This window comes from Euwallacea similis, chromosome 34, assembly GCF_039881205.1.
Source record: "Euwallacea similis isolate ESF13 chromosome 34, ESF131.1, whole genome shotgun sequence".
Classification (NCBI taxonomy): Eukaryota; Metazoa; Arthropoda; class Insecta; order Coleoptera; family Curculionidae; genus Euwallacea; species Euwallacea similis.
Genome location: NC_089642.1, coordinates 148,723 through 172,528, shown reverse-complemented (window position 1 = coordinate 172,528; position 23,806 = coordinate 148,723). Strand labels below are relative to the sequence as shown.

Sequence of the window (23,806 nt, the reverse complement as noted above, 5' to 3'; positions counted from 1 at the left end):
TTCTGACTTCGGTGACGTGCGACGCTAATGATTATAACAGTTTTTGAGTTAGATTACCCTTAAAAGTAGCAAGCAATACATTAAAAATCGCACGTTAAGAATTCTTCAGCTTTATTTTGACACGTTTCGAAGACGAGAATTATTTATTTTTTACGAATACAAATAACTTACTCCTCTGCTGTTTGCTGGTTGGCTCATGGATGGCGCCAGCAGTACCGCGGCTAAAAAGCTCCAACTATGGCACCGAAATTGAATTTTAGCAACCCAACCAGGTGGTCGGGTATTCCATTGGATGAAACCCAATTCCAGGTCGCGCAAAATGTTTGGTCGCGCCGTATCGAATTATTGGGCAGTCAAAGTCAAAGTACCGCCGCTGCGCCGGTGTCGGCGATCGATCGGGTGACGTCACGCTTTGCGCCGACTATTGTTTTCATTTAAATCAGGGTGGCGGTGGCCGCCTACGGAACCTCTGATCTTGCCACCGGTACCAAGAAAAGATGTATTTATAATTCGAAGACAATAACGTCCGTTAATTAGCCGGGCTCAATTCGGGCTAATTACGTGGCTGATTATGCCAGAGGCGGGTAGTAAAAGCTTTCCTTCACGGAGATAGAGTTATTGCGTTCGGCGCGAAAATAAACGAAAAACACGATAAATATTAAATTTCCGACTTTAATGTACAGTTATGCTTCGGATAAATTTGCTCTTGTAATACAGTACTTTTGTTAAGTTGTTTGGCAAACGTAAAGAGGAAAAAATCGACGGTTAATAGGTTTTGGCATCCAGAACCGAAACGGTCATCAACGAGATTTATACCAGTAGCACTGCATCAAGGGAATTAAACGACTGGAGATTTAATTTATACTACCATTGACCTTAGAAATGAATGGAAAATTCAGTTTTGGCATTGGTTGCAAGATTTTCTTTCATTACATAGATATAGTCAATAAATCAAAAAATTGTCAACTGCATTTATGCCTTTTATACCGATCAACCATCCAACGTCGACATAGTAGGTTTCGCTGTAAACAACAGTTTATGTTGACCGCCAAGCAGTCTACTGTTTTCCATGGCAATGTTCTTATTTAGACAGACATATTTTGTTTTTGTCTTCTGTTTATCTGTTCCAATAACATGAGAACTATCAGCGGCACATGCAATGCGTGAACACACGATTTGCACACTGAATTGTCATGCGTTTCTATTTAGAGATCGGCGTCATTTAAAACACTAAATATGTGTTTTAAGTGACTCAACGAAGCATTAAAAACTAAATTTTAATTGTAAATTTCGTTAAGAACGTATTTGCTTTTGGATTTAAGTATGTCAGACGTGAAAATACGGTAAGATTAAGGCAGGAACAATGGCAGTTTCTTACAATGTCTATAGGTGTTTTGGTCAGTGATGCGTGCTTCCATCAACACCATTGTCCGAAAAGCTCCTCCGCCAATCGTCTATGTCTGCTGCCTACTTTCTGTTAGGGCCCAGTGATGGAGGAACTGTATTATTCTTGTCAGTAGCGGCACAATATAAAACTTTTAAATACATCAACCTTTCATCTCAATTATCCGGCATTAATCAATTTCCATGGACAATGGGACCGTGGAAATTGTCGCTTTAATAATCAATTTCGTCTCCAATTATTAGCGTCTGGTAGTGTGCATTGCTTTATTTATCCATTGATCAGACAGACAAAAGCGGTAGGTGGGAAAGTTAAGATCACATTTTCTCTACCGAGACTAAATTCGTTATTAATTGAAAACTGTCTTGGGACCTAATTAGTTCGGTCACTCTAATTGGTTTAATGAAAATATACGGTTTTATGATTTCTCGTTCTATTTTTAATCGCGGACGGGTGTTGTGAGAATTGAGGAAAAAGATGCAATAACAAGAAAATTTTAAAATCTTCCCATGCCTAAATAATTTTATGAGAAGTGTAAATTATATTATGTTGAAGTGATATTCTAACTTCTGAAATGGTATAAGTGCGTGAAGAACTTTTTTAAAGCGAAAGCAGAACAGAAGGAAAAATACGAAGAAGACAAACAAAATTAAACGGAAGACCATGAAGAAGAGGAGCGATGACAGTTAAAGAAAAAGGAGGAAGATGAGAAAAGAACCGATTAAACGTCTAAATCGCACTTTTGGAGGTATTAGCTGCTAATCGGTAACAAATTCACATTTACGTCAACAACCGAAAAAAAAACGCCCAGTGCCACCAAATCCAGACCTTATAAGAAGAAATCAGGACTATTCGAGGAGAATCTAGAATGCCAGATACTAAATTCTGAAGAAAAACATCAAAATATTACATATTGAAATGTAAATCACATCACCAGGAAATGTAAAAGCAACTAAGTTTGACAGAGAAGTGTCATGGGGGTTACACAGGCATCAATTCGAATATGTGTTAGCAAGTCACTATATGATACCTCTGAAAGTTAATTCTCGCATTTCCGGCAAAAGCTCTGGAAATCTTTCAAAATATCTTTAATGCAAAGATAATACTGTCCATTAGGTAATGCGTTCTAGTTCAGATTATAATAACAAATATCTCACGCACGTATACTAGAGTCTATTAAAGGGTAAGACTGAAATAATCATCATAGACCTTCCAGATCCGCGTGATCCGGAAGAATTTTTCAACCAAGTTATTGTGTGGAGCCTCATCAATGGCGTGTAGGTATAGAGGTACAATAGGCGCTACGTCCTGGCCGGTTTAAACATCTGATAAATTCTGTACTCTACAGTATGGTGTTTGAGTTAACAAAGAATTTTCCTATAAGAGGAACACAGTAAGATAGTGGCCTCGTTCACCTTATGCTCAATACAACCGCCGTCAAGACTAGTAAAACGTTCATTTGCAAGAGTACAATAAAGATTTCCATAGTCAAGAAGAGCAATGGTAACTTAGTCGTTCTATTGAAGAAGGGCTATTGAATAGCAGGGAATGTAAGTTTACCGTTGATGCTGAAGCAACAACTATCATTTGTCAAGGGGTTATGACAAACGCTTACTTTAGAAACACCAAAATTATTATTCTTCAAGGGGGAGCAGTGGTAAAAACTTCTTTTTCTTGGTAAGATCTGTAGTGGGCGTACGCAAAATCGTTCTGGTGAAGGAAGCGAATCTTAAATAGAAGAAAATCACTTTTAAGCAAGGAAAAATGTGAAAATATTATGGCCTATTACGACTTTATGTCTTATTCTAGTTCGGAGTTTAATTAATTCAACCACCCCAAAGACCGGTTTCGAATCTATTAAATCTTGTCAGTTAGGTTTATTTCGAATTTTAATTAAATGCAGTCAGAAATCCACAATGCCACCAGTATGTTGGGCCTGTAGGAAACTATCCTACTAGCGCTATCTGCCGTGTTGTTTTTTGCTGTATCTTGACCAAATATTTGAATAAACAGTAGGCCTTAGTGCACAGAGCCGACCTACAGCCAAGGGTAATGAAAATGATTGCAAATAGTTGTAGGACAAATCTGAGAAGTTTAAAGCTTATTACGACTTTATGCCTCATTTCACCTTTACGTTTAATTAACTCGAGCATCCTAATGACCGGTTTTTGATTCTATTAGATCTCTTCAGTTCGGTTCATCTTGAGCCAATTAAATGTAGGCAGAAATCGGCAATATCACCGGCAAGTATGTTGGGCCTGCAGCAAAATATTCTACTGGCGCCATCTGCCATGTACTTTTGCTGCATCTTAAGCACTAATTGACCAGAGCTAGACATGTCATCGTGGCAATAGTTTATTTTTTCGAAGTTGCCAGAAGTACTGGCTTTACCTAACCAGGAAACAGTTACAATTGCTAAAGCCTTATTAAGCAACTTAATTTCAAGATATAGGGTATTTTAGAAATATATGACGTTGATACACGAATTTTCAATCTGAGATTAGGGTTCATTTAATGAACATCCTTGGGTAACGAAAACTTGGATTATGTTAGTACATGGATTGGTCGAGAGGCATGACAACACCAGAAATTAGTATCTATTCATATTTTTTGATTAGGAATTTTAATTAACCTGAACTAGCTTTAGAGGATTTTTGTTTAGTCTCTACACTAATCCGAACTAATCTTCAAGAATAATTTTTATCGAGTTTTGCAGCCATGCTTTTGAATATCTCAGGGAGAAATTTTTAGAATTTAATATGACTTAACTTTCCTGGAATAATCCTGACTGTCCTTAACAGCGAATTCCCCCGACACTTTAACTAATCTGAGCTGACTACAGATTTTTTTTCGAAGCTGACATTAGAAGGTACTACTAAATTGACTGATCTTTCAATTAATGTTCTACAGGTATTCGAGTACTATAGGTACTCATAAATTTAAACGTTAACCCTCTTTAAGTTTTCTTATTCACCAATGTATAATTTAAGGTTTCTTTTTAACTTAATGCGGTACGTAAAAGTTCCATTTAAAGGCGCTGCAAAAAGATATAATTAATGACATAGCGATCATGGTTTGTATGTATTTAAACGTACTGTACTAGCTACCATGGTGTTAACTTCTTAGGCCTACTATAGGTGGTTTGTTCAGGAATATTAGAGTTTAATAAAATTAAAAATAAAGAACGTTAAAGGCTCATTCCAACCCTTCAGTACGAAACGGTTAAAGAACCCTTCTATGCATGTGAAATGCTAATTTCGAGTTCAAATCAATAACGTGAGTTGCCTAAAAGGATTCTCGAACGTTTCTTAGTTAATTTCCTGACCAGTTGGAACAAGACATACTGACATATTCGATATTTCAATTCAATTCAATAAACAAATCAAAGTCCTATTGTCCGTAATTTGTCATTAAACGGCAATAAAGCTCATTTGTCAATGCGAAATGATGGACAAGTTTCAAGGCGTATGAGTATGACGAAGAAAGAAAGGCAGATGGACTTACTGTGACAGTGACAGAAATTTTATCGAAGGGATATTCCGAAGGTTGTCAAACTGATTTGGATGCATTTATTTTCAGTACTTTTGAATTTCAGGATTAAATTCCTAAAATTGCACCTACACTGCTGAATCTCGCTAAAGTTATATCTTTAGATCTCTTTTTAGTGCCTCTGTAGTGGCCGCTAAAGCATCATCAGGGTATCAACATCTGCAGCAATAAATTTATCCTGTAATAAGGTGTTTATCACCGTTCTCAATTTTATTGCAATATTTCCGGATAAGTGCTCTATTTCGAACTGTTTACGAGCGTCGCTTAGTTCATTGAATAAAATATTATCCGTCGACTATTATTATTGAGTAACTCATAAGTAGATAAGATATTTGCGGAACCACAAACGGTAGCGCCATCTTCTAAAACTTGAATGAATGCAGATAAGGATTTGTAAATTGCATAAGTAAATTTTGTAAGCATTATGAGAATTGTAATATTTGCAATTGGCGAGTACAATTTCAGATAAATAAATCGTAAAGTTAATTAATTAAAATGTCGTAAATCAATATACCACTGAGGAGTACCACATTGTAACGAACGTACCGCCGCTCAGCGTATACTTAAGAGGCCGTCGTATCTAATTTGGTACTGTCAAGTTTTCATAACCAACTTTTGTTTACGGATTCCCACAGTCGCGATATGCTTGTCTCAGAGGTAAAAAGAGGTTAATTGCGAATAGCAAATGGCTGTGTTGATAAAATAGGGCACTGCTATCAGTGGCGTAACCAAAGGAGCTGGGATTATTAGGATAAAGAGTTGCCATAACGCACGAGTTTGTATACGCTTCCGGAGTGGTACTGTACCTCAAACAATAAACACGACTGGTGCACATTATTTCCTTAAACAACAGGGCCCATTATGTATGTATGATACGCCATTATTCAGCAGTCATATCTTTATCTCGGGTTTTTGCCAACACGAAAATAACTGAAGATATCGGCGCACTGAAGGGTAACAGACTAATTAAATTTTTTTAAATCCTTGTATGATAAAACACAGATTATTCATCAGCGCATATTCCTTAATTGCATAAACTTTCAAATGAGATCGTCACCATGGATGCAGGCAGCTCCTCATCGCCATCTGTCAACAATCTTGGGTTGGCCATTCTATCTATGACTAGTCTTAGGTGATGACTTTGTGTGAAATTATTTAAGTGAAAAAATAGCCGATGCCAAGATATATGAGCATAGACACAAGGCTACCCGACTATTTTAGGGGGACAAGTACAATCAACTGAAAACAATGCGTAATCGCTGTTGCACAGTCTTGACTTGAAAGGTCGCTGATTAAGTTAAGCGCTGCTTTATATAAATAATTCCCACGCTGGCGCTGACTACATTTATTAATAAAATAATTATCACGACTTTTAATGTAAACTTGGCTTAAGGCGATTGCATGGTATTCCTCCATCTTTTTAGGACGAATGACGCACATAAAAGATTTGATTATTACATTGATGAAGAAAGTATACATCGCACACTACGCATTGACGGAAGCTGATTGAATTACGCACGTTGGCTGAATTTCTAGCATCTACTACTATTAGTAATACTATAGATACTACTAGCACTTCTGACTAATCCGAACAGCACTGGAAAATTTACAGCATTGTTGATAAGAAAATCATAGAAAATAATTGCAATCCTCTCTACTCGAATCCTATGGTTCTAAAGTGAAACTGTTTACATCAGTCAAAAGTATTTTGCAAAATCATTGGAAATTGACCCGTCAAAAAATTTTCAAAAGATTAACAACATTTTGAATAGCTCAATATTCTTCTAAAAATAATTGATAAATGACCCTGTTTACCCCGGTCCAAAAGATCCGGAGCTTTATTGATAACTCACTCGTTTGCTCTAGTTAAAATATTATCCAATAATTGTTAATTATTGCTGTTGCGACCTGTAGGATCCGGATCTCAAAGAAAAATGACATCATTTACCTTGATCGAGTAATTTCGAAAAAAAAACTGGTTTAAATAGGACAACATATCCAGAAAATTACTGATAATTCGCATTTCGAATAGGTTCAAAAATGTTTGAAGAATCTGAAAAAAGTGATTCAGGTTACTTAAGCTAAAAACGTCCGAAACTTATTACATACTATGTATATTTATAAATAATACGTTACAGTTGTCTATAATTAAATGACTAAAAAATTATTAATTATTCTTTTTTCAAACCATAAAGAAAACCTGGATGTCGTTGAAAAATTAGACAATTATGTCGGCCAAGGATGTCTGAAAAACTCACTAAAAATTTACCTTGATATTTACTTATTCAAGATAGCAAAATGACCAAATAATTACTCTAATTTAAGTAGGTTAAAAGTATCTGAAAAGTACAGGAAAAAATCAGTAAAAACGGCACATAAAAAGATTTTAGAAGACATTATTTTTTGCACAAAAATCATTGAAAAATGTCTCCGTTGATAGCGGTCAAAATATTTAAAAAGATTTTTTAAAATCCTTTATATCAATAAGGAATTTTTTATAATAAACATGTTCACATATCATTTGATCGATGTTTCAAAACTAAGAGAGTGCAATCTGTTTTGCTCTACCTCCTGAAAAACTGAAAATTGTATTATGCGCCTTTATCTCATAAACTATAGGAGAGGTATAAAGCATGTTTTATAGAAAGTACATGGGCATATCTATATCTCAAAAATATTTCAGTTAGAAATTAAAAGAAAGTAAATACAATTTTCAAATTCCGGCAACAATTCGGCTAGATGCCAGGGATACGTCACCTACTCATGGGATCATGGAGGTTTGGAAACAAAAGAACATTGCAGGGTCATCATTGTTTTTGCTGTAAGCCATTTTGATTTGAGTTTTAGATTTTATGGCCCTCAAAACTACTCAGTGGAATGTCTTATAAAACCTAATTAGTTTCAAAGAAATTATTTTTAGTAGGTGCAAAAATATTTCAAATAGAAGGAAATGAACATCGATCAAAGACCAAGATAATTGATCATGAAAAAAATCATAATAACCTTTTGAAGCGGTTAACGATGTATAAAAATCTTTGAGAAATATTTCGAGTATTTCCGATGCCAGATACATCTCTTCAAGTTGAACAAAAAATCGTAAATATCTATAACTTTCTTATTTTTTCACATTCTTTGACTTTTATAATACCATAAGTTGCGATGGATATTTCTTCACTTCCTACAATGTAAATTTCTTTTCGAAAATCAAAATAAATCTTTCTTATAATATATCAATCTTCGCACTGGAGGCATGTTTTTGGAACGATTCAATCGCCTATGATCAGGCACGGGCAATTCCTTGTTGTTTAAGGGTTATTAAATTCCACTTTTTGATTTAAATCGGAATCTCTGATGTCTTTACCGTCGCCAAACTCCAAGTTAACCAACATTAAGGGCCTAATGATTGATGGTCTAGATGGTCGTGGTCCTGACGTAATTTTTGACGAAACGCATCAGCAAGGACGCACGGTTGTTATAGGAACAACCTTACAAGGTGCCCCGATCGAAACTACTTTCCAGTGCACATTTGGCTTTTAAGTTCTATAAAAGAATAAAGATCAAGTATATCATATATGGGAAGAATCACTGTAAATGGAAAACCGGGTAAGTCGCGGACACGGTCAGAAGTCAGCGCGTACCTACAATACAATCGTTCGAGAGTCGACTAACATATTGGAATTCCTCTTTTTCAAAAATATTTACCATTGAATTCGCGTTTGTTAATTATCTATTTAGTGCTGTTATTATTGATTGCTCATACCTGCAATGGACTAGAAAACCATTAAGAATCCTTCTCTCAACGACCTCTCAAGGTCTCATACCAAATCGATGAAAAATTGTTTAAATGTGGATTTCAATTATCATTTGAATGTTTGCTGTTTTAGAAACATGTCAAAATGAGTCATTTCATGTTTATGTTACAGGAAGAGAATCTCTGAATATTGAAAAAATATTAGGGTGTCAAATGCGCATGTGCAAGTGTAAAAAGAAAATCTAATAATCTCGATGACTGTCGATTTTGCCCCCTCAAAAAAATTAGAATCTGATAAATTAGTATTGTTGAATTTGGCATCGACTAAAGAAATCTTAATTCCGTGGATTCTTCTTGTGTACACACCAGGAGATTAGAATCTGATGATCTGAGTTTTATTTTTGAGACTGTCTCGTCTGATATTTTTGCCAATTTTTATTTTCTTTCGTGATATATCATCTATACAGTGTATTTTCGGAAGTCTAGACTTGCAGATCAAATAATAGCCCAAATCCGGCGTTACGTCAAGTCTCAAGAAACTCGGCCATTGGACATTATATGTATAGTATGCTTTGCACTGTTGTAATCGTTAGGAATCAGTGGTAAATTTAGACTCCTTACAATAAACAGCTACGTTGCCATCACGCGAAAATAGGTTCTACCTGTTTGAGGTGCACGTACATATGTATAGGTTTCCTTAATAATACGATGCCAAAGCATGAGGATTTCCAAAATGATGAACCACGGCTGATTTAAATTTCACAATTTGCCTTATAGATACCTTGTACATATGTACATATATTGATGATAGTTTCTACTGAAATACACTTGGAAATACATTTAGTTATGTCATATGCTTACATTTTAAAATGTTTTCCCAAGAAAAAAATTTCATTGATTTGACTCATCCAAAGCCAGTTGATTAAATTTTATTCTAAAAAGTTTAAAATTGCTAATATTTTTTTACAAATTAAAAAAACTTGCGGCTTTGTAAAGAGGAACTGAAAAACAGTAACTTTGGTTTTACGCCAGTAAATTCAATTTCACACAATCCAAAAATTCTCAAAATTTTCAAATAATTCAAAAAACCTGCAATTATATGAAAATGCAGTTTTGTAAAAAAGTAGTTTAAGGTATTCTAAAAATTGTTGTCCGAGTATAATTTTTTTTTTTTAATTAAAAGTTTATGAAACTTTTTGTGAAACGGAGAGAAGTTGAACTTTATCGAAATGCAGCTTAGAAAATATGTTTTTATACGCTGCAGTTTTGAAAATAATTATTTTGGGATTGCGCCAGTAACGTCGATTCTATGGAAATTACACAGTTTTTAAAAAAATTGAAGAAATTTAGGATATTTCAGAAAAATAGCTTTGCCAAGACCTATTTTTATAAGAAGTTGTGTTACCCGAGTAATTTTCTTTTCAATAAATTCAAATTTTTTCATAATTTTTGTGAAACTTAAGAAGCTTTAAGTTTCATCTACATGTTACTTGACAACGCACTAATATTAAATTCTAAAAGGTGTGTAATAGATATCATAAAAATGTTGTTTGGCCATGTGTGATTTGAAGCAGAAACTTCGGGGATTTACTCCAAAAGAGTGATTTTTATTCCAGGAAGATTAAAAAATATAAGAAAGCTCGAAAAAAAAAATCTATTGAAATGTAGCTCTTAAAAGGAATATTTATATTATTTATATGTACATATACTTTTTTTTTTAAATTATATTATATATTTATACACTAACTTTGAGGATACTTTAGTTTACATAAAGTCATTCAATTCTACAACATGTAAAATTCCTCAAATTTTTTAAAGAAACTTATAATTTTATGAAAATACGACTTTGCAAAGAAATATTTAATTCTTTCATCGGGAACTTCGGGGAATAAATGTGTTTATGGTTGAGTAATTTCGTTTTTAAATAATTAGAATTTTTGAGAATTTTTAAGAAACTCAAGGTACTTGAAGAGATACTTTTGGTATACTTACATAATATATAGTATCTGTGATTATTGTTTTTCGATTGAGAATCAAGAGTTTTTAAAAAATTTGAAATCTTGAATGTAGGTTAAATTGCCTATATAATTTTTTTGAATATTTTTGAGAAACTGACGAAACTTGATCGATGCGTGGTTTGATAAAGAAATATTACTTTGGTTTTACGTTAATAAATTAAATTTAAATGGGTCTCTTTGAGGATACTATATTGCCTGATAACGCATTCATCAATATATTCAGGTCTAGAAAGTTTTAAATTTCTCATATTTTTAGAGAAACTGAAAGAATTCAAAATAACATAATAGAGCTTTGAAAGGCATTTATCAGAGGTATGGGGGGTAAAGCAGTTGAGATATGTATAAGCAGAAACTTTAATAAACTTCAATCATGTCTTGAAATGAATTCAGTCATAACATGAAAAAATACGTAATTTGTACCTAAGGGTACCTAAGGGTAACCTAAGGGTAAACAATCAGAATTTTTGAATGACATTGAACCTGAAATGAGGTAAGTATTAGAGTTTCTAAATGGCTCAGTCAGCATTTACTTAATTGTTGAAAATTTGTACCATACAAAATTACAAAAGCAATTTGATATAAAAAAGTCTTGGCATGACAACTTTCTCATAATAAGGCTACAGCGACCTACCATGGTTAATTAGATATGATGTAATATTGACGTAATCGAAAATGCATTTGTGACGTTATGAGGCTAAGTCTGAAGAGACATTTTACAGATATGTTAGTCTAATTTGCCCGAAATCATGGTAAAATTTCTGAATTTCTGAGAAACACCGAAGGCAATAAATAGTAATTTTGGAGTACCGAAAAGATGAGTATTTATAATACAATGTCTTGAGCAGTAAGGTAATGACGCAAAGAGCTTTATTATTTAGAATCTTCAAATATAATTTCAAGTGCGTATCCCAAACGTATTTTGTTCGTTTATGGCTCTAAAAGTGGAACACTTTTAGAACACTTGAAGCGAAAATGATAATACATTGTTAGTGGTGAGATGCAGACGTTGTCGGCTTCCGGATGACTTCCAATCCACCCTCTCCCCAGACCTCTTAGCACCCAATTAAACACGAACAGCCATTAGTAGAGCACACGTGCTGTCAAGTATAGAACAGACATCTTCAGCTACTTGCTTGCCACTTTTTTAACTGGGGCCCTCCACGATAACGCGCCTCTAAGGACTTGTGCAATTAACACTTTTGATAAGGTTACTGATAAGTTCTTGTGAGTAATTTATTAGCTAAGTGTTGGAGAGATTTTATAACTTGTTTTTGAAAAATCTTCATTTCCCATAGACAATTAAACTGACTAATAAAAGTTGTTATTAGACGTGAGATTTAAAGCTCCAAGTGTAGTTTTATGAATTGGCCATAACAATGTTTTGATTAATACCTCGAATGACAAACGTCTCTAGTACAACAATATCACGTTTCTGTGTGATTCTTCCACAGATCGTCATCAAACGATTCGATTTTTTCGAGAAATACGACAAATTCATTGCCCCCTGAATCTGCAGCTAAGTAGGTTAATAGCGTAATAAAAATAGTAAACTCGTAGTAGTGGTCTGGACACACACACACACACACACATACACACATGTTAAATAAGTGGAAAAATTGGATTTTGAAAACGTTGTAGGTAATTTTGACATAAAGCTTTAAATCAGAATGTCTGGATGTTGGCAGCCCCAATATGTTCGATTTACAATCTAATTGTAATAATAATAATTGTTTTTAATGCGTCTAGAAATTGATCGGCACACGGATGAAGCATTTGACCCAGGCATCCAAGCATAAACCTTCCATTATTGTCTGAGTCTGGCAAGCATTAACATGTCCCCTTAAACCGAATAACAATCAATTCGTTCCTATAGATCCGTTTTCAGTTTCCTTTTATTGTATCTTATGGTTTTTCCTGCTGCATGAATAGAACACACATCAAGTAACACTTTGGTAGAAAAAAATCTGAAATCCAGGATTAAGCGTCCTTCAAAACGTCTTTAGCAATGTCAATTGTTGCTTAAACTAACGTAAAAATATACACGTCAACAAGGATAACTCACTTGGGTAAATACGATCTTCTGTCTGCCCGGCAAAGTTATTTTATGGAAAATTCATTTAACTTCAAAAGTGTAGGTACCAGCTGCTTTACGTCTGTTAACACCTCCTCACATCCATTCCAAATTCTGCTATAATTAAACAAAATAACAGTTCGGTGGTATAGATTTCGGTTCTTTTCGTTCTAACGAGGGGCTGGGAGAGCTTTTTTACAACGATGATAAAAAAAAGCACCAGATTAGTGTTTTGACGAGTTTGGCAAGACAAATTCTCGAAGGGAAAACAATAATATAGAATTGTTATGTCCGCAGTCGAAAATGCCAACGTCGCGTTTGGCATTTGTTTCCAACTAGGATGGTAACCGCATAAGACCTTGCATGAGAACTGTCATTGTTATGGCTGTATAGCATGATGCGATGTTGCCACTTCTTTTTAATTTTTTTTACTTAATTCAGAGAGATTTTATAAATAGATGCCAGTGGGTTTTCAGCCGCAAGTTTTATAAATGCAGATTTTTCAATTTCCACGAGGAGAATAAATATAGTGTTAGAATGCAAAACAGTTCAGTTTCCAAGTTTTCACGATTTAAGGAAGATAATAAAGTCAATTTTCGCATTCTTAGAATTTAAAAAATTGCAATAGCGTCAGTTTTTAAGGATTAAGAATGCAAAAACGCGTCAGTTTTCAGGTACGTCAGATGAGGAAGCGTCGGTGTCGAAAGTCTATCGATGCAGAAGTTCTAGTTTTCAAAATTTTTGAACGTAGATTCCGTGAACTTTGCAAATTTAAAAATTCAGATAGTTTTCAAATATTCCACATGATAGAATGTCAGTTTTCGCCGTTTATAACGCGAACACGAAGCGTCAGTTTTCAATGTTTCAAGATGCAAGCTTCGTCAGTTTTTATTTATATTGTACAGATACAATGACTGATAATAATTAATTATTGATCCTACAAATTCATGAGCTGTCGCATTCTTTTTTTTTTAGTTTTTTCAACTTTCGATTTCTGATATCTCCGTATCAAATGGCGTATGTATACACACATCCATACATACAATTTCTGCAAGGCCAAATCAACGAATCCTCTCATCGTACATCATTATGTTATTAATGATTCGATCTTATTTTAGCCACAAGGGAATTATGACAAAACCAGAGTGCTTTAGAGATGCAGACATTTGCATGTTTAGCATTGAAACCATAATAGGAATCCCATTACTTAATAATTAAAACGTGCCATTTATCTAATCCGCTTTCTTTCAAGATTGAGGATAAGTGTGCCGCTTAAGGTACTGCGTCCTATATCGTGATGTGGAAATATTTTACTGCATGTGATGACTGTTAGTAACAGCTGCTCTACGATTTTGAGTTGTTCCAAAGGAGTTCTCTTTCCTTGTGGTAAGGAGGCGTAAACCTCATGATGTAAGATCAATAAAGCACTTTTCCGGCACGCTGTAGGAGCTCTTAAAAGACGTGAAGTAAGTACGGTGTTGCGACCGATTCGCGGCAGCAGACTGTTTGGTATTGCGACTGTAATGTGCGGCTATTTTGGGCTGTCTGGAAGAGCTGCCAAGTTAATGCTCCTCATCGCATTTGGTTAGCCGGCTTAGACGGAACGTAAGCTTTTACAAGATTTACCGAAATTTTATTTTTATTTTTAATTATGTCGCCGATATTTGGTTACAAAACGGACTGTGCCGTGTGCCATGGAAAGCCCAAATTTCACTCCTCTTCGAGGACTCTTACACGATTTTTCAAAGTTGTAATTATTGTAGTAGGTGTCACAATGTACCAAATTAAGTTCTATCTAATATCTATATGTAAGAAATAAGGCAGATAAGTAACGTCTTATTACTATTGATATCGTTTATCTCAAAATACCTACTGATAAAATTCTCAAGGTTTCCAGATTGCTGAGAATGACTTTCCGGGAATCACAATTCTCTATAAGACCAGGTCGTCCAGATAAATACTAAAATTAAGATTTCCTATACAAGTTTTCTTAGGCATCATTTTCGATGATTACACGCTTTAAAGCTCCTAAACAAACGAGAGTTTTTTACCGCCCAAATTAAATTGAAACTAATTACCGGATTTTTAAACTCTTAGCCACAAACGCAAGGTGATGATGGCACGATCCACACGTGTTAATTGCAAACAAAACCAGGATTTCTACACTATTGAACCGACCTTTAACCACTGCGGCCACCGGCTCATCACCGATAAGAAAGTGTTAGTTTAAATCATCTAATGGAAATTAAGAAAAGCGGTTGTTAGGTAACATAGGTCCACTTAGATGAGAAAATCTGGACCCAAAAGTTTTGCTGGCTCTTACTACTGATTTGGAATTCCCTTACGGTTCTGCTCGAATTAGAAAGTTTTAAGGTGCCACCCTATATATGTCAAAAATTTTTCAGAGATCATATGTGAAATTGAGCCATCCTCTACGTCCATTATGAATTTTATGAGGAAATTTTCAAAAACAGTCTTTAAGACAGATCGAATGTGACTTCTTTCTTTAACCAATTGTATCATAAGGGGAAGGAGTGAGATTAGAAGGAGAGCATTTTATTAAATATCGCTTTTTTTATATTTTTTCAACATATTTTAATTCGGATTTATCCCATAATGGAAAAGTTGCTTCGGTGCCACCTTGTATTCGTTAAGGTTTCTTGAACACCATTCCTAAGTTTCGGCCACCCTGTACCTAAACTTTGACTTTTTTTAGTTTAGTGAAAATCTAGTAGGCTCTATTCCATAACCACTTGCCAAAATGACAAAGATATTTTGCATTTTGCAATTTAATTTGCACTATAGAACTCGCCACAAAAGTTTGACATCTCACTTTAACTGACTCAAATGCGTGATCTTATTTCAGAAATATTGTTAAAAATCGTATTAAAATAAATTTTAATGATTCAAAATTATGATGTTTGTACAATTCAAACATTTCCTTTGCAATTTTGACCAAACACGGTATATCCAAAATGACATTATTTTGACAGTTTTACCACGAAATCTTCGCATGCTTTCGGGCATCATCGGTGAACAGAACTGAAACCGAATATTATTCCGTTATCCGCTGACGATGGATAAAAATGATAAATTGGATTAAGTGACGGAAACAGTATTATTAAGTTGATTGAGGGCCAACTTATTAATATACTGCCAAGTTTAACTGCAGTCTAATTTTCACAGAAGCATTAAAACACAGGCTAGCTTAAGCCATATTTTTTGTTTCTAAGGAAACTAAAGCTTTTTTAAATTAACCTTCTAATAAAAGTATTAGCATATTAATTAATTGACCCTACTACACGAAAAATAATAGTTCAAGACTTTGTGTAACTATTTACGACTGCCGCACCCATTATTCAAGGTATACTAAAGGTAATTGATTTTCAGTTAAAGATGCCATTTAAAAGGGTGCGATATATGATAGTTCTAATCACGCAATTATTCTCAGGCGCCACATAATCCCCAGTGTTTCATGATAGTCTTGACAAATAAACAACAGATATTTTCAATTTTGGGTGCACATAAAGTAAGGTTAAAGAAAATTAATAGAATATTGTCTACTTGTAAAGAATTACAAATAAGCCAGAACTCCACACTAATGATAAACTCAATTACACTATAAGACTCGCATTTAACAAGGCCTGATATATTACCATTTATTAGCATTCCTAATAGGCAATTTGTAATTACAATAACGTAATTTAAATATAATTTAATTTGTTGTTATTTGTGAAAATACGCACGATGTTTTCGATTTTAAGAGACATATTAGTTAATTCTGATTTGACGATTTGGGTTTTTATATTAGCATTGAATACAAAATTTTCTCTTTTCAAATCCCTCAGGTTGGTTCAGGTTAAATGCTCATTTTTTTATAGATGTGTTATTATTAAATAAGATATTATGCGAAATCCTGCGGCGCGACATTACACGTCAACAGGATTTGCGAACATTGCCGATGTATCATCGCCGGTAAACATATCTTTTCCTAATTATTTGTGACGCAATCCTGGGTAAAGATTAATTCACTGATAAAGCAATTAATTGTTTAAAATTATCATATAAATATTGTTAATACACACCGTTTTTAAGTGGGTCAATCTGCTTGAAGATTTTTAGTCACCTGAGAAATCTCAGCGGCAAGTAACAACTCACCACAGTGTAATTTAAAGGGATTAAAAGAATGTGTTTTCAATATACTTGGCATTCATATTATGTGGATTCCAATTGTATACATGTAGATTAGTATAGCTAAAAGCAGGTCATGAAAAAATTCCTTGGAATTTCCACAGGGGAAAACATTTTCCAACCTCGTCAACAGAAAGAATTTTACTATCTTTCCTACAGACTAGATGCCTGGTAAATGTCTCTTGAAAGCATCAAACACTGCATTTCTACTAGCAAATATTCAAATCAGGTTATAAAAAAATTCTTAAAATTTCAATAGAGGCGTCTTTCTGAACTTATCAGTAGGGAAATTCTCATATCTCATAGACATGAGATTCATCACAAACTAACGCAATTATCAATGAGTATTACCCCACATGATGACTCCTTAAGTCACATAAAGATCTGGACACAATCACCTGGAAACACTGTCGGCCAATTGGATCTTTTTCTTCAGCTGATTTGAAAACATGTCGTCCACATCAGAAGTTGTTTCTCTGATTCTTTTGATAAAATGCAGCCGATGTTGCTGTGGTGTTGGCTAGAAATCGGCCGACCCGGCCAACATAGGAAAAGGTACAGTGGGTTGACATTGTTTCCGTTTATTAGTTATACAAGATAAATAAAGATCTGGATAATCTTTTACACATATTTCTTAAGGGCTACGAAAATTGCATTTCCAGTGTTCGCGGTTTTGATAATATAAGGTGTTCAATGTCGAATGATCTAGATTCCGGATCGAAGCAAAGAACAAGGGGGGAAATGTTTGTTTAATTTCATGGTTTCAAAAGGGTTGTTCCGATCTCCTCAGGAGAGATAATTCTTATATCTCAATTTGCCAAATTCACGAAACTGGAACTAATGTAATTATCAGAAAACCAAATGATGTTCCACTACAAATAATCTTTGGGCGGATCAAGAATTGCATTTCCAGTATTCTTCTAGCGCTGATGTTACAAATGTTACAATTTGAATGTCGATTGATTCCGTTTCCAAATCGATCGGTTCTCAGATACACTATTCTGCGGAAAACACGTAACGAAAAATTTACTCGAAATTGCGATAGAGAACTTTTACAGTATCACCGAAGCGTACACGTGAAGATTAGTAGATTCTACTTTTATTGTCTAAACGAAAACTAAAATTAACGAAATCATCAATGGTTATATTCGATCAATTCAATGATCAAATGTTATCAATAGCACAAGAGGCGTCAACAACAAGTACCTGTACGTTCGTACGTTAGCCCTGAGAAAAATTTCATCCTTAGATATATACATTATTACTTCAATATTATCGCTTAAGTAATAAAATTATTGTTTTGATATTTGATTAGTGTGATACGGGGATAACATTCAGATTGGTAATGTGACTTTAAATATAAATATCGCTAAAGGACTTAATTGACTGCTACTTACTGAATTTAGGCTTGGAGACTTTTCTGAGTAAACTCAACATTTTATCCCATTTCGGCTTTTTCAAATCAGTGATCCGTTCCGGGGAGAACACTGGGAAACATTCATTAGCACCAGGAGTGTTCGAAACATTAAGGAACAATACGTATTCCTGCGAAGCTGTAATGTTGGCTCTGACTAGATTTTTCCCACCGCGACGTGGTTTGTGACAGTTTTCCCTGCGATGGGGCGGCAGCGGGGAGAACTGTACCATCAAACACTCCTGGATGGGGAAGGAAGAAGGTGTCTTCAGGATGCTGTTCCCGGAGCTGTTGAGTAACAAGAAACTGACCGTGTAATTTGTCCTTTCGATACCCTGAGCTTTCACTAGTACAACAATGTCCGATTTGTATGCCTTCATGGTGTAGTGTTCGGGCTGACACTCGCACTTTGATCGGTGCCGGGAGCTGCCGGACGATCGCTGGGACCGAGATGATGATATATTGGTAAGGGACATGGGGCTTGTGATTGAATCGTTTTGGTAGACGGTGGCCTCTATATGACCAATCGGCGGTTTCTGAGTTCGTAGTTCGCGTGTCCGAGCCCTCAACTGTCTGTGGTGTCGCAGCCGGTCTGCGTTCTGAGCACTCTTAAAATCGGCAGAGTCACGAAAATTTCCGTTCCTCATGCTTGGCACAGCTGGATCATCTATGGGGATAGCAGAACAAATCGACACGAATAAAATTCCTACTAGATATGAAAAACATATACATTTTTCGATCGATAATTTACACATGTCTGATGGTGGCGCGGATTGATAATTTGTGCCTTAAAGCGACGACTTTGCTACGGCCCCGCGCTCACGTCCATCAGGTACCGAACCACCAAGAGAACCGTCAGCGTCACCCCGTGGAGGTGACCCGTCATTTTCTGACTGGTACATGACAAACTGACATACCCGTTCACTCACATTATCATTATATCACCGCACACTCGCGTCTAACCGAAAATGAGAGAGCGATGGATTGAATTTCACTCACTGATGAAGCGGGCGTCGTGACGCCGCCCGACGTCCTACACTGGAAAGAAAATATCGCGTGAAATGCACCAGAATGAGGAATTCCGCGCGTCGCCGGGAGAGTACCAGAGCAGCACCAGACAGACCGAGGGCGATCGATGTTAACGGTCGTGGAGTTAGAGCTGTACTGAAGCCGGCCTCGCCAGCCCATCTGTCGGCGGACGCCCGAACTTACGGCGGCGCGTTGCAGCGGACGCGTCGCGACGGTCTTCTGGACGAAGGTGCGTCTGGATGGACATCGGAAAAGGACACCGTAACGGCCAGCGCGAGCCGCACACCCGCATCATAATCATCTCGGCACGATGCAGCGGCTTTGCCAAGTTTCGCAAAATAATGAAAGTAAAAGATGAACAGACCACATTGAAAAGATTTTCTACACAAGAAAAAAAGTACAGAATCTCTCACAATCCTTAAATACCTTATCGCATTTGTTTGTCAAGTTAGAAGCGTCATGCGCCAGATTGAAATGTGACAAGAGTGAATAACTTACTAAAAGTAGCAACTCTCTCTCATTCTGTCATTATTGAGTCTGACAGAGGAAATAAAAAATGTCAATTTTGCTTGTCATTTTCGGTCAAATGTTTTAGAGGTAATTTACGAAATAGATAATTTTCCTGCAATTTCCAGCCCTACAAATTTGTCGGCTGCCACTCACGTCTCTTCACATATGTATGCCGTTCATTGTATCATTATTGCAATATGATGGACGAATTTAAAAACGTCCGCATAAATATAATTTTGCTTATACCATTGTCGGTAAAATATTTGAGTGGTACCTAATTTGCCCAACGGACAATGATTGTCTTACGACCCTACATACATAGATTACATTATACCAAGGTCTAGGGATTTTCTATATAAGAATAAATGTAAACAAAATTTCATAGCCCTTAAATATTAATGCCATCTTTCCCTTGTCGATCAAATTTCAAATATCATATGTCAAATTTGAAATATGACAAGATCAACGACGCTATCGGCAAGCATTTCTGATTATTTAACTCATTTCGTCGAGTGTATCTAAAGGATTCCCTACTATCGTGATTACTCTTATAATTTATTGAAACTAAAACAGTGAACCAATAAGGTTATTACAATACGCGTTATTTGTAACTAAGCGAAATTTCTCACAATTGTTGTTGAACAAATTGCGGCGTCTATTATAGATTATCCACAATTATTAAAAATTCAGATAAACGACCATAACAGTGCAAAATGAGTGACTGGCGCCAGTAGATTTTTTTCATCATTTCTGACAATGAGGTTTTTATCAGAGGTGAGAAAACAAAAAGGCACGTTTATAGAGAGTAGTAATGTTTATCAATTACGATTTTATTTGAGAAGAACCTGTGAACTTGTTGCTATAATTCTAATTGTAACGATGATGCCGTTTTCGAACCTGTTTGCCATTTTCGAAGTGATACCTAGTGGATAGAGTATAAAAGAGAGTAGGAAGGTTTTTCAAAGAGTTGAAAAATTTTGGAACTTTTGATGATTTTCACACAGCATTGTCTGGTAAATCACGTCATGTTTCTTCGCGTTGTAATAACTGAGAATTTAATTGTATTTTACTCTAAAAAGCAGATATTTCGTTATTAAGTGACGATAGTAACCGCAGCACGACACGACATACGATACGAAACTAGACTACGAATCAAAAATTCTTCAAAAGTACCACAAATACGTTTTACTTGGTACGTGAAATTCTTCTTCAAATATAACTTGATCATCAAAAATTCTAAATAATTTTAGGCCAATTTGAAGCAGAAAAAAGCACTTGTACATTACGCGCACTTGTGCTTATTTCATCTTAAATTGTATTTATGCATAATGCCCTAAGATCTATGATTTTCTTTCTAAAATTAACACATGTTTAGAACAGGCCTCATAATATCATGCAGGGCCTATTTTTTCTTCTTCCCATCAGCAGATTTTCAGTAACAAAAAAGCGATTTTCCAGACGGCCAGCTCAGTGTGTTCCAGAGTTTAATGGAAGCTGTTGGCGCGGACAATAAATTTTAATGCGAAAATATAAAGCTGTTGTGACTCTTCGAATCCTGATTGTGTCGTTGACCTTCCAACTAACGAAAAACGCTTTTCTCAAACCAACTTTCCAGAAACGAAAACAAGTTTCCAAATCTCACACGAAAAGTATATTATTTCCGTCGGAGTTACAAAAGACCTTATAGCAGTTATTTTCTCTGGAGATGTTTTTCTCAAGGATCAAGGTATGATGACATAATGTGGTTGTGACTGTGACCTAGAAAGCGTTTATGCCTCTCTTGCTTATAAAAGCAAACGGTCGTTTCGCGGGTCATTTAGACTACCCTGTAGGGTTCAGTAAAGTTTTATTGTATAATAGGAAAAAGACCAAATTAAACTAGACGAAAAGTGTATAAAGCGTCGAGACGCCGACCGTCTGGAGAGCGGAGGACGTCGGCGCCACTAACGGCGTCCACGGTCTCAGGCAATTTACGACCGTTGCGGCTTTTCTCGCTTTTTTTTTTCCTCTTACCACTACTTGGTTTGTGTAATCTTTCAGTATGGATACTTTGGGATAAATCCATCGACGATTAAGCCATCGTGCTTGCCCCTTATGTGACTCTCCCACGGTCCGTTGGCGACACCCAGGTAAACACCCATGAAATCGGAAGTATTAAAAAATTATCAAAAGTCGTGACGGAAAGTAAACGGAAGGGATTAACTACCTGACCGGTACTATTTCACTATACGAGTAGGTGCGCACTTCTTCGACATGAATAGAACTCTTTTACACCTTACCGCTTATTATGAGGATTACAACTGTGTAAATGGTACTTTTAGGTGGTCCACTCGCATTCGTAGAATTTGCAGTAGTAGTGTGGAATTTATTGTTCTCTGCAAATCTTCTGCTATATCTAAATTCATCTGAAGCGTTAAGTAAGGTGTCTGGAAAACATTCTCCTTCGGTCGATGAGAAGTGATCGACTATTTCAGTGAATCAGTTACAAAGAAAAAGAAAATGTAGTAAATAGACGATCTATGAGGATCTATTTTAAGAGGGGAACTGTTTATGCACTCTCTCTCTTACTTCTTCAGAATGATATTAAATTTGATTTAAGTTTGAGGAACAGATTCGGCGCCGCCTTTAACCTGGCCCGACTGTAGCGGCGCTTTTCTAAATATTTAACTTTAATAGAATTTATTAACTCGATTTAGAAACAGTCCGATTTATGTATAAATATACTTTCTTGAATTGTAGAAGGTAAAAACAATAAATAATTTTAATTTAAGGGGCACCCCGTTTTGGTAGCTTTTAATCCGGGTTTTATTGCCCACTTTACCCTTTGTTTGCTCATCTCTCATCCACGGTTTTTTCATCCGTCTAATAGATTTTCGTCCGAAACTATCGATTTATTGAATCGTTACTAGAAAAAACAAACAAAGTTTCCACCGAAAAAATGTGATGTTAACATTAGTTTTGCAGAATCTATACTTAACGTTTTTAACGGCATATTTGACATTGAAGTCGAAAAGGTTCCTGACCTCCTTATGAATTTTCATATGGTTCAGACAGAAACGAATGGAGATAATGTATGTGCAAAGTGACCAAATAAAATAGAATAAAATAATGTTAGTTTCAGCAAGTGCCTTGACGAGACCCTCGCTATTTGGGTCCGTGTCTATTGCGGGCCTCTAAACTTAGATATCTATTTTCAGGTTACTTAGTCAATGAATCGCTCTTACGGTTGTTTAGGCCGGCTTTTAATGTGGCGGTGACAATGTTCAATTTCTTTCTGCACCTCATCACATACGCCCTTGTTGATGGTACTCCGCCCGTCGTTACTGGTGTTTTGTATCGAGCCAAAAGAGCCTTTTTTCGGCCACTTTTGGGAGAAAAAATTGAAATTCGAGCCATCGGGACTTTATCTCGTATTTATAAGCCGGAAGTATTCTGAGGCTCTTCTGAAAACCGTAAAACCGTGAAATGAGGTGACATCGGTTGACCGCAGCAAATCATGTTGCACTAAAATTATTTTAATGAATGCACGAAAATAACCGGGACAAATAACTTGACACAGGTAATTTTCTTTCTCTAGCGCCGGCTTATGATACCAGGAGACACGACATGATTTCAAGTTTTCATTCCGAATGTCTGGAAAATGAGCATTTTAAGGAATTTAAAAAATAATTTTTCGATCATTAAATGATTCACAGGTAGATGCGCAACAGCACACAAGGGCGCAGCCACTAGAAGGAGTTGAACATTAAAAAACCTAAGTAGATCCTTGAACTAATACCCTCATATTCAGAATTTCAATAAAATTATTGTCGTGGAACGTGGTGGTTGTGGTTGACGAAATCAGTGGTCGCAATAATTTATTGCGTCATCA

At 35.7% G+C, this 23,806-nt stretch overlaps 2 protein-coding genes across 6 annotated transcripts in view; both read right to left on the bottom strand.

Moving 5' to 3' along the window:
- Positions 1 to 19,685, bottom strand: part of LOC136418291 (pro-neuregulin-2, membrane-bound isoform-like) — a 33,947-nt gene extending 14,262 nt beyond the window's left edge. Inside the window, exons 1-2 of one of the 5 annotated variants that reach the window (XM_066404326.1) lie at positions 18,708 to 19,685; positions 18,380 to 18,638 (exon numbers count right to left, since the gene is read on the bottom strand). In XM_066404326.1, coding sequence (XP_066260423.1) covers positions 18,380 to 18,638; positions 18,708 to 19,151 — 703 coding nt within the window. In that variant the 5' untranslated portion in view covers positions 19,152 to 19,685. Of the gene's footprint in view, positions 1 to 18,379 lie in introns of all 5 variants that reach the window. The other 4 variants (XM_066404325.1, XM_066404323.1, XM_066404322.1 and 1 more) reach the window with 4 other exon arrangements.
- The window catches only part of LysRS (Lysyl-tRNA synthetase), an 81,471-nt gene extending 58,047 nt beyond the window's left edge, over positions 1 to 23,424 (bottom strand). Inside the window, exon 1 of the mRNA XM_066404435.1 lies at positions 23,421 to 23,424. The gene's annotated coding sequence lies outside the window, so the exon portion shown is untranslated. The remainder of the gene's footprint in view (positions 1 to 23,420) is intronic.
- Positions 23,425 to 23,806: the final 382 nt, after the last annotated feature.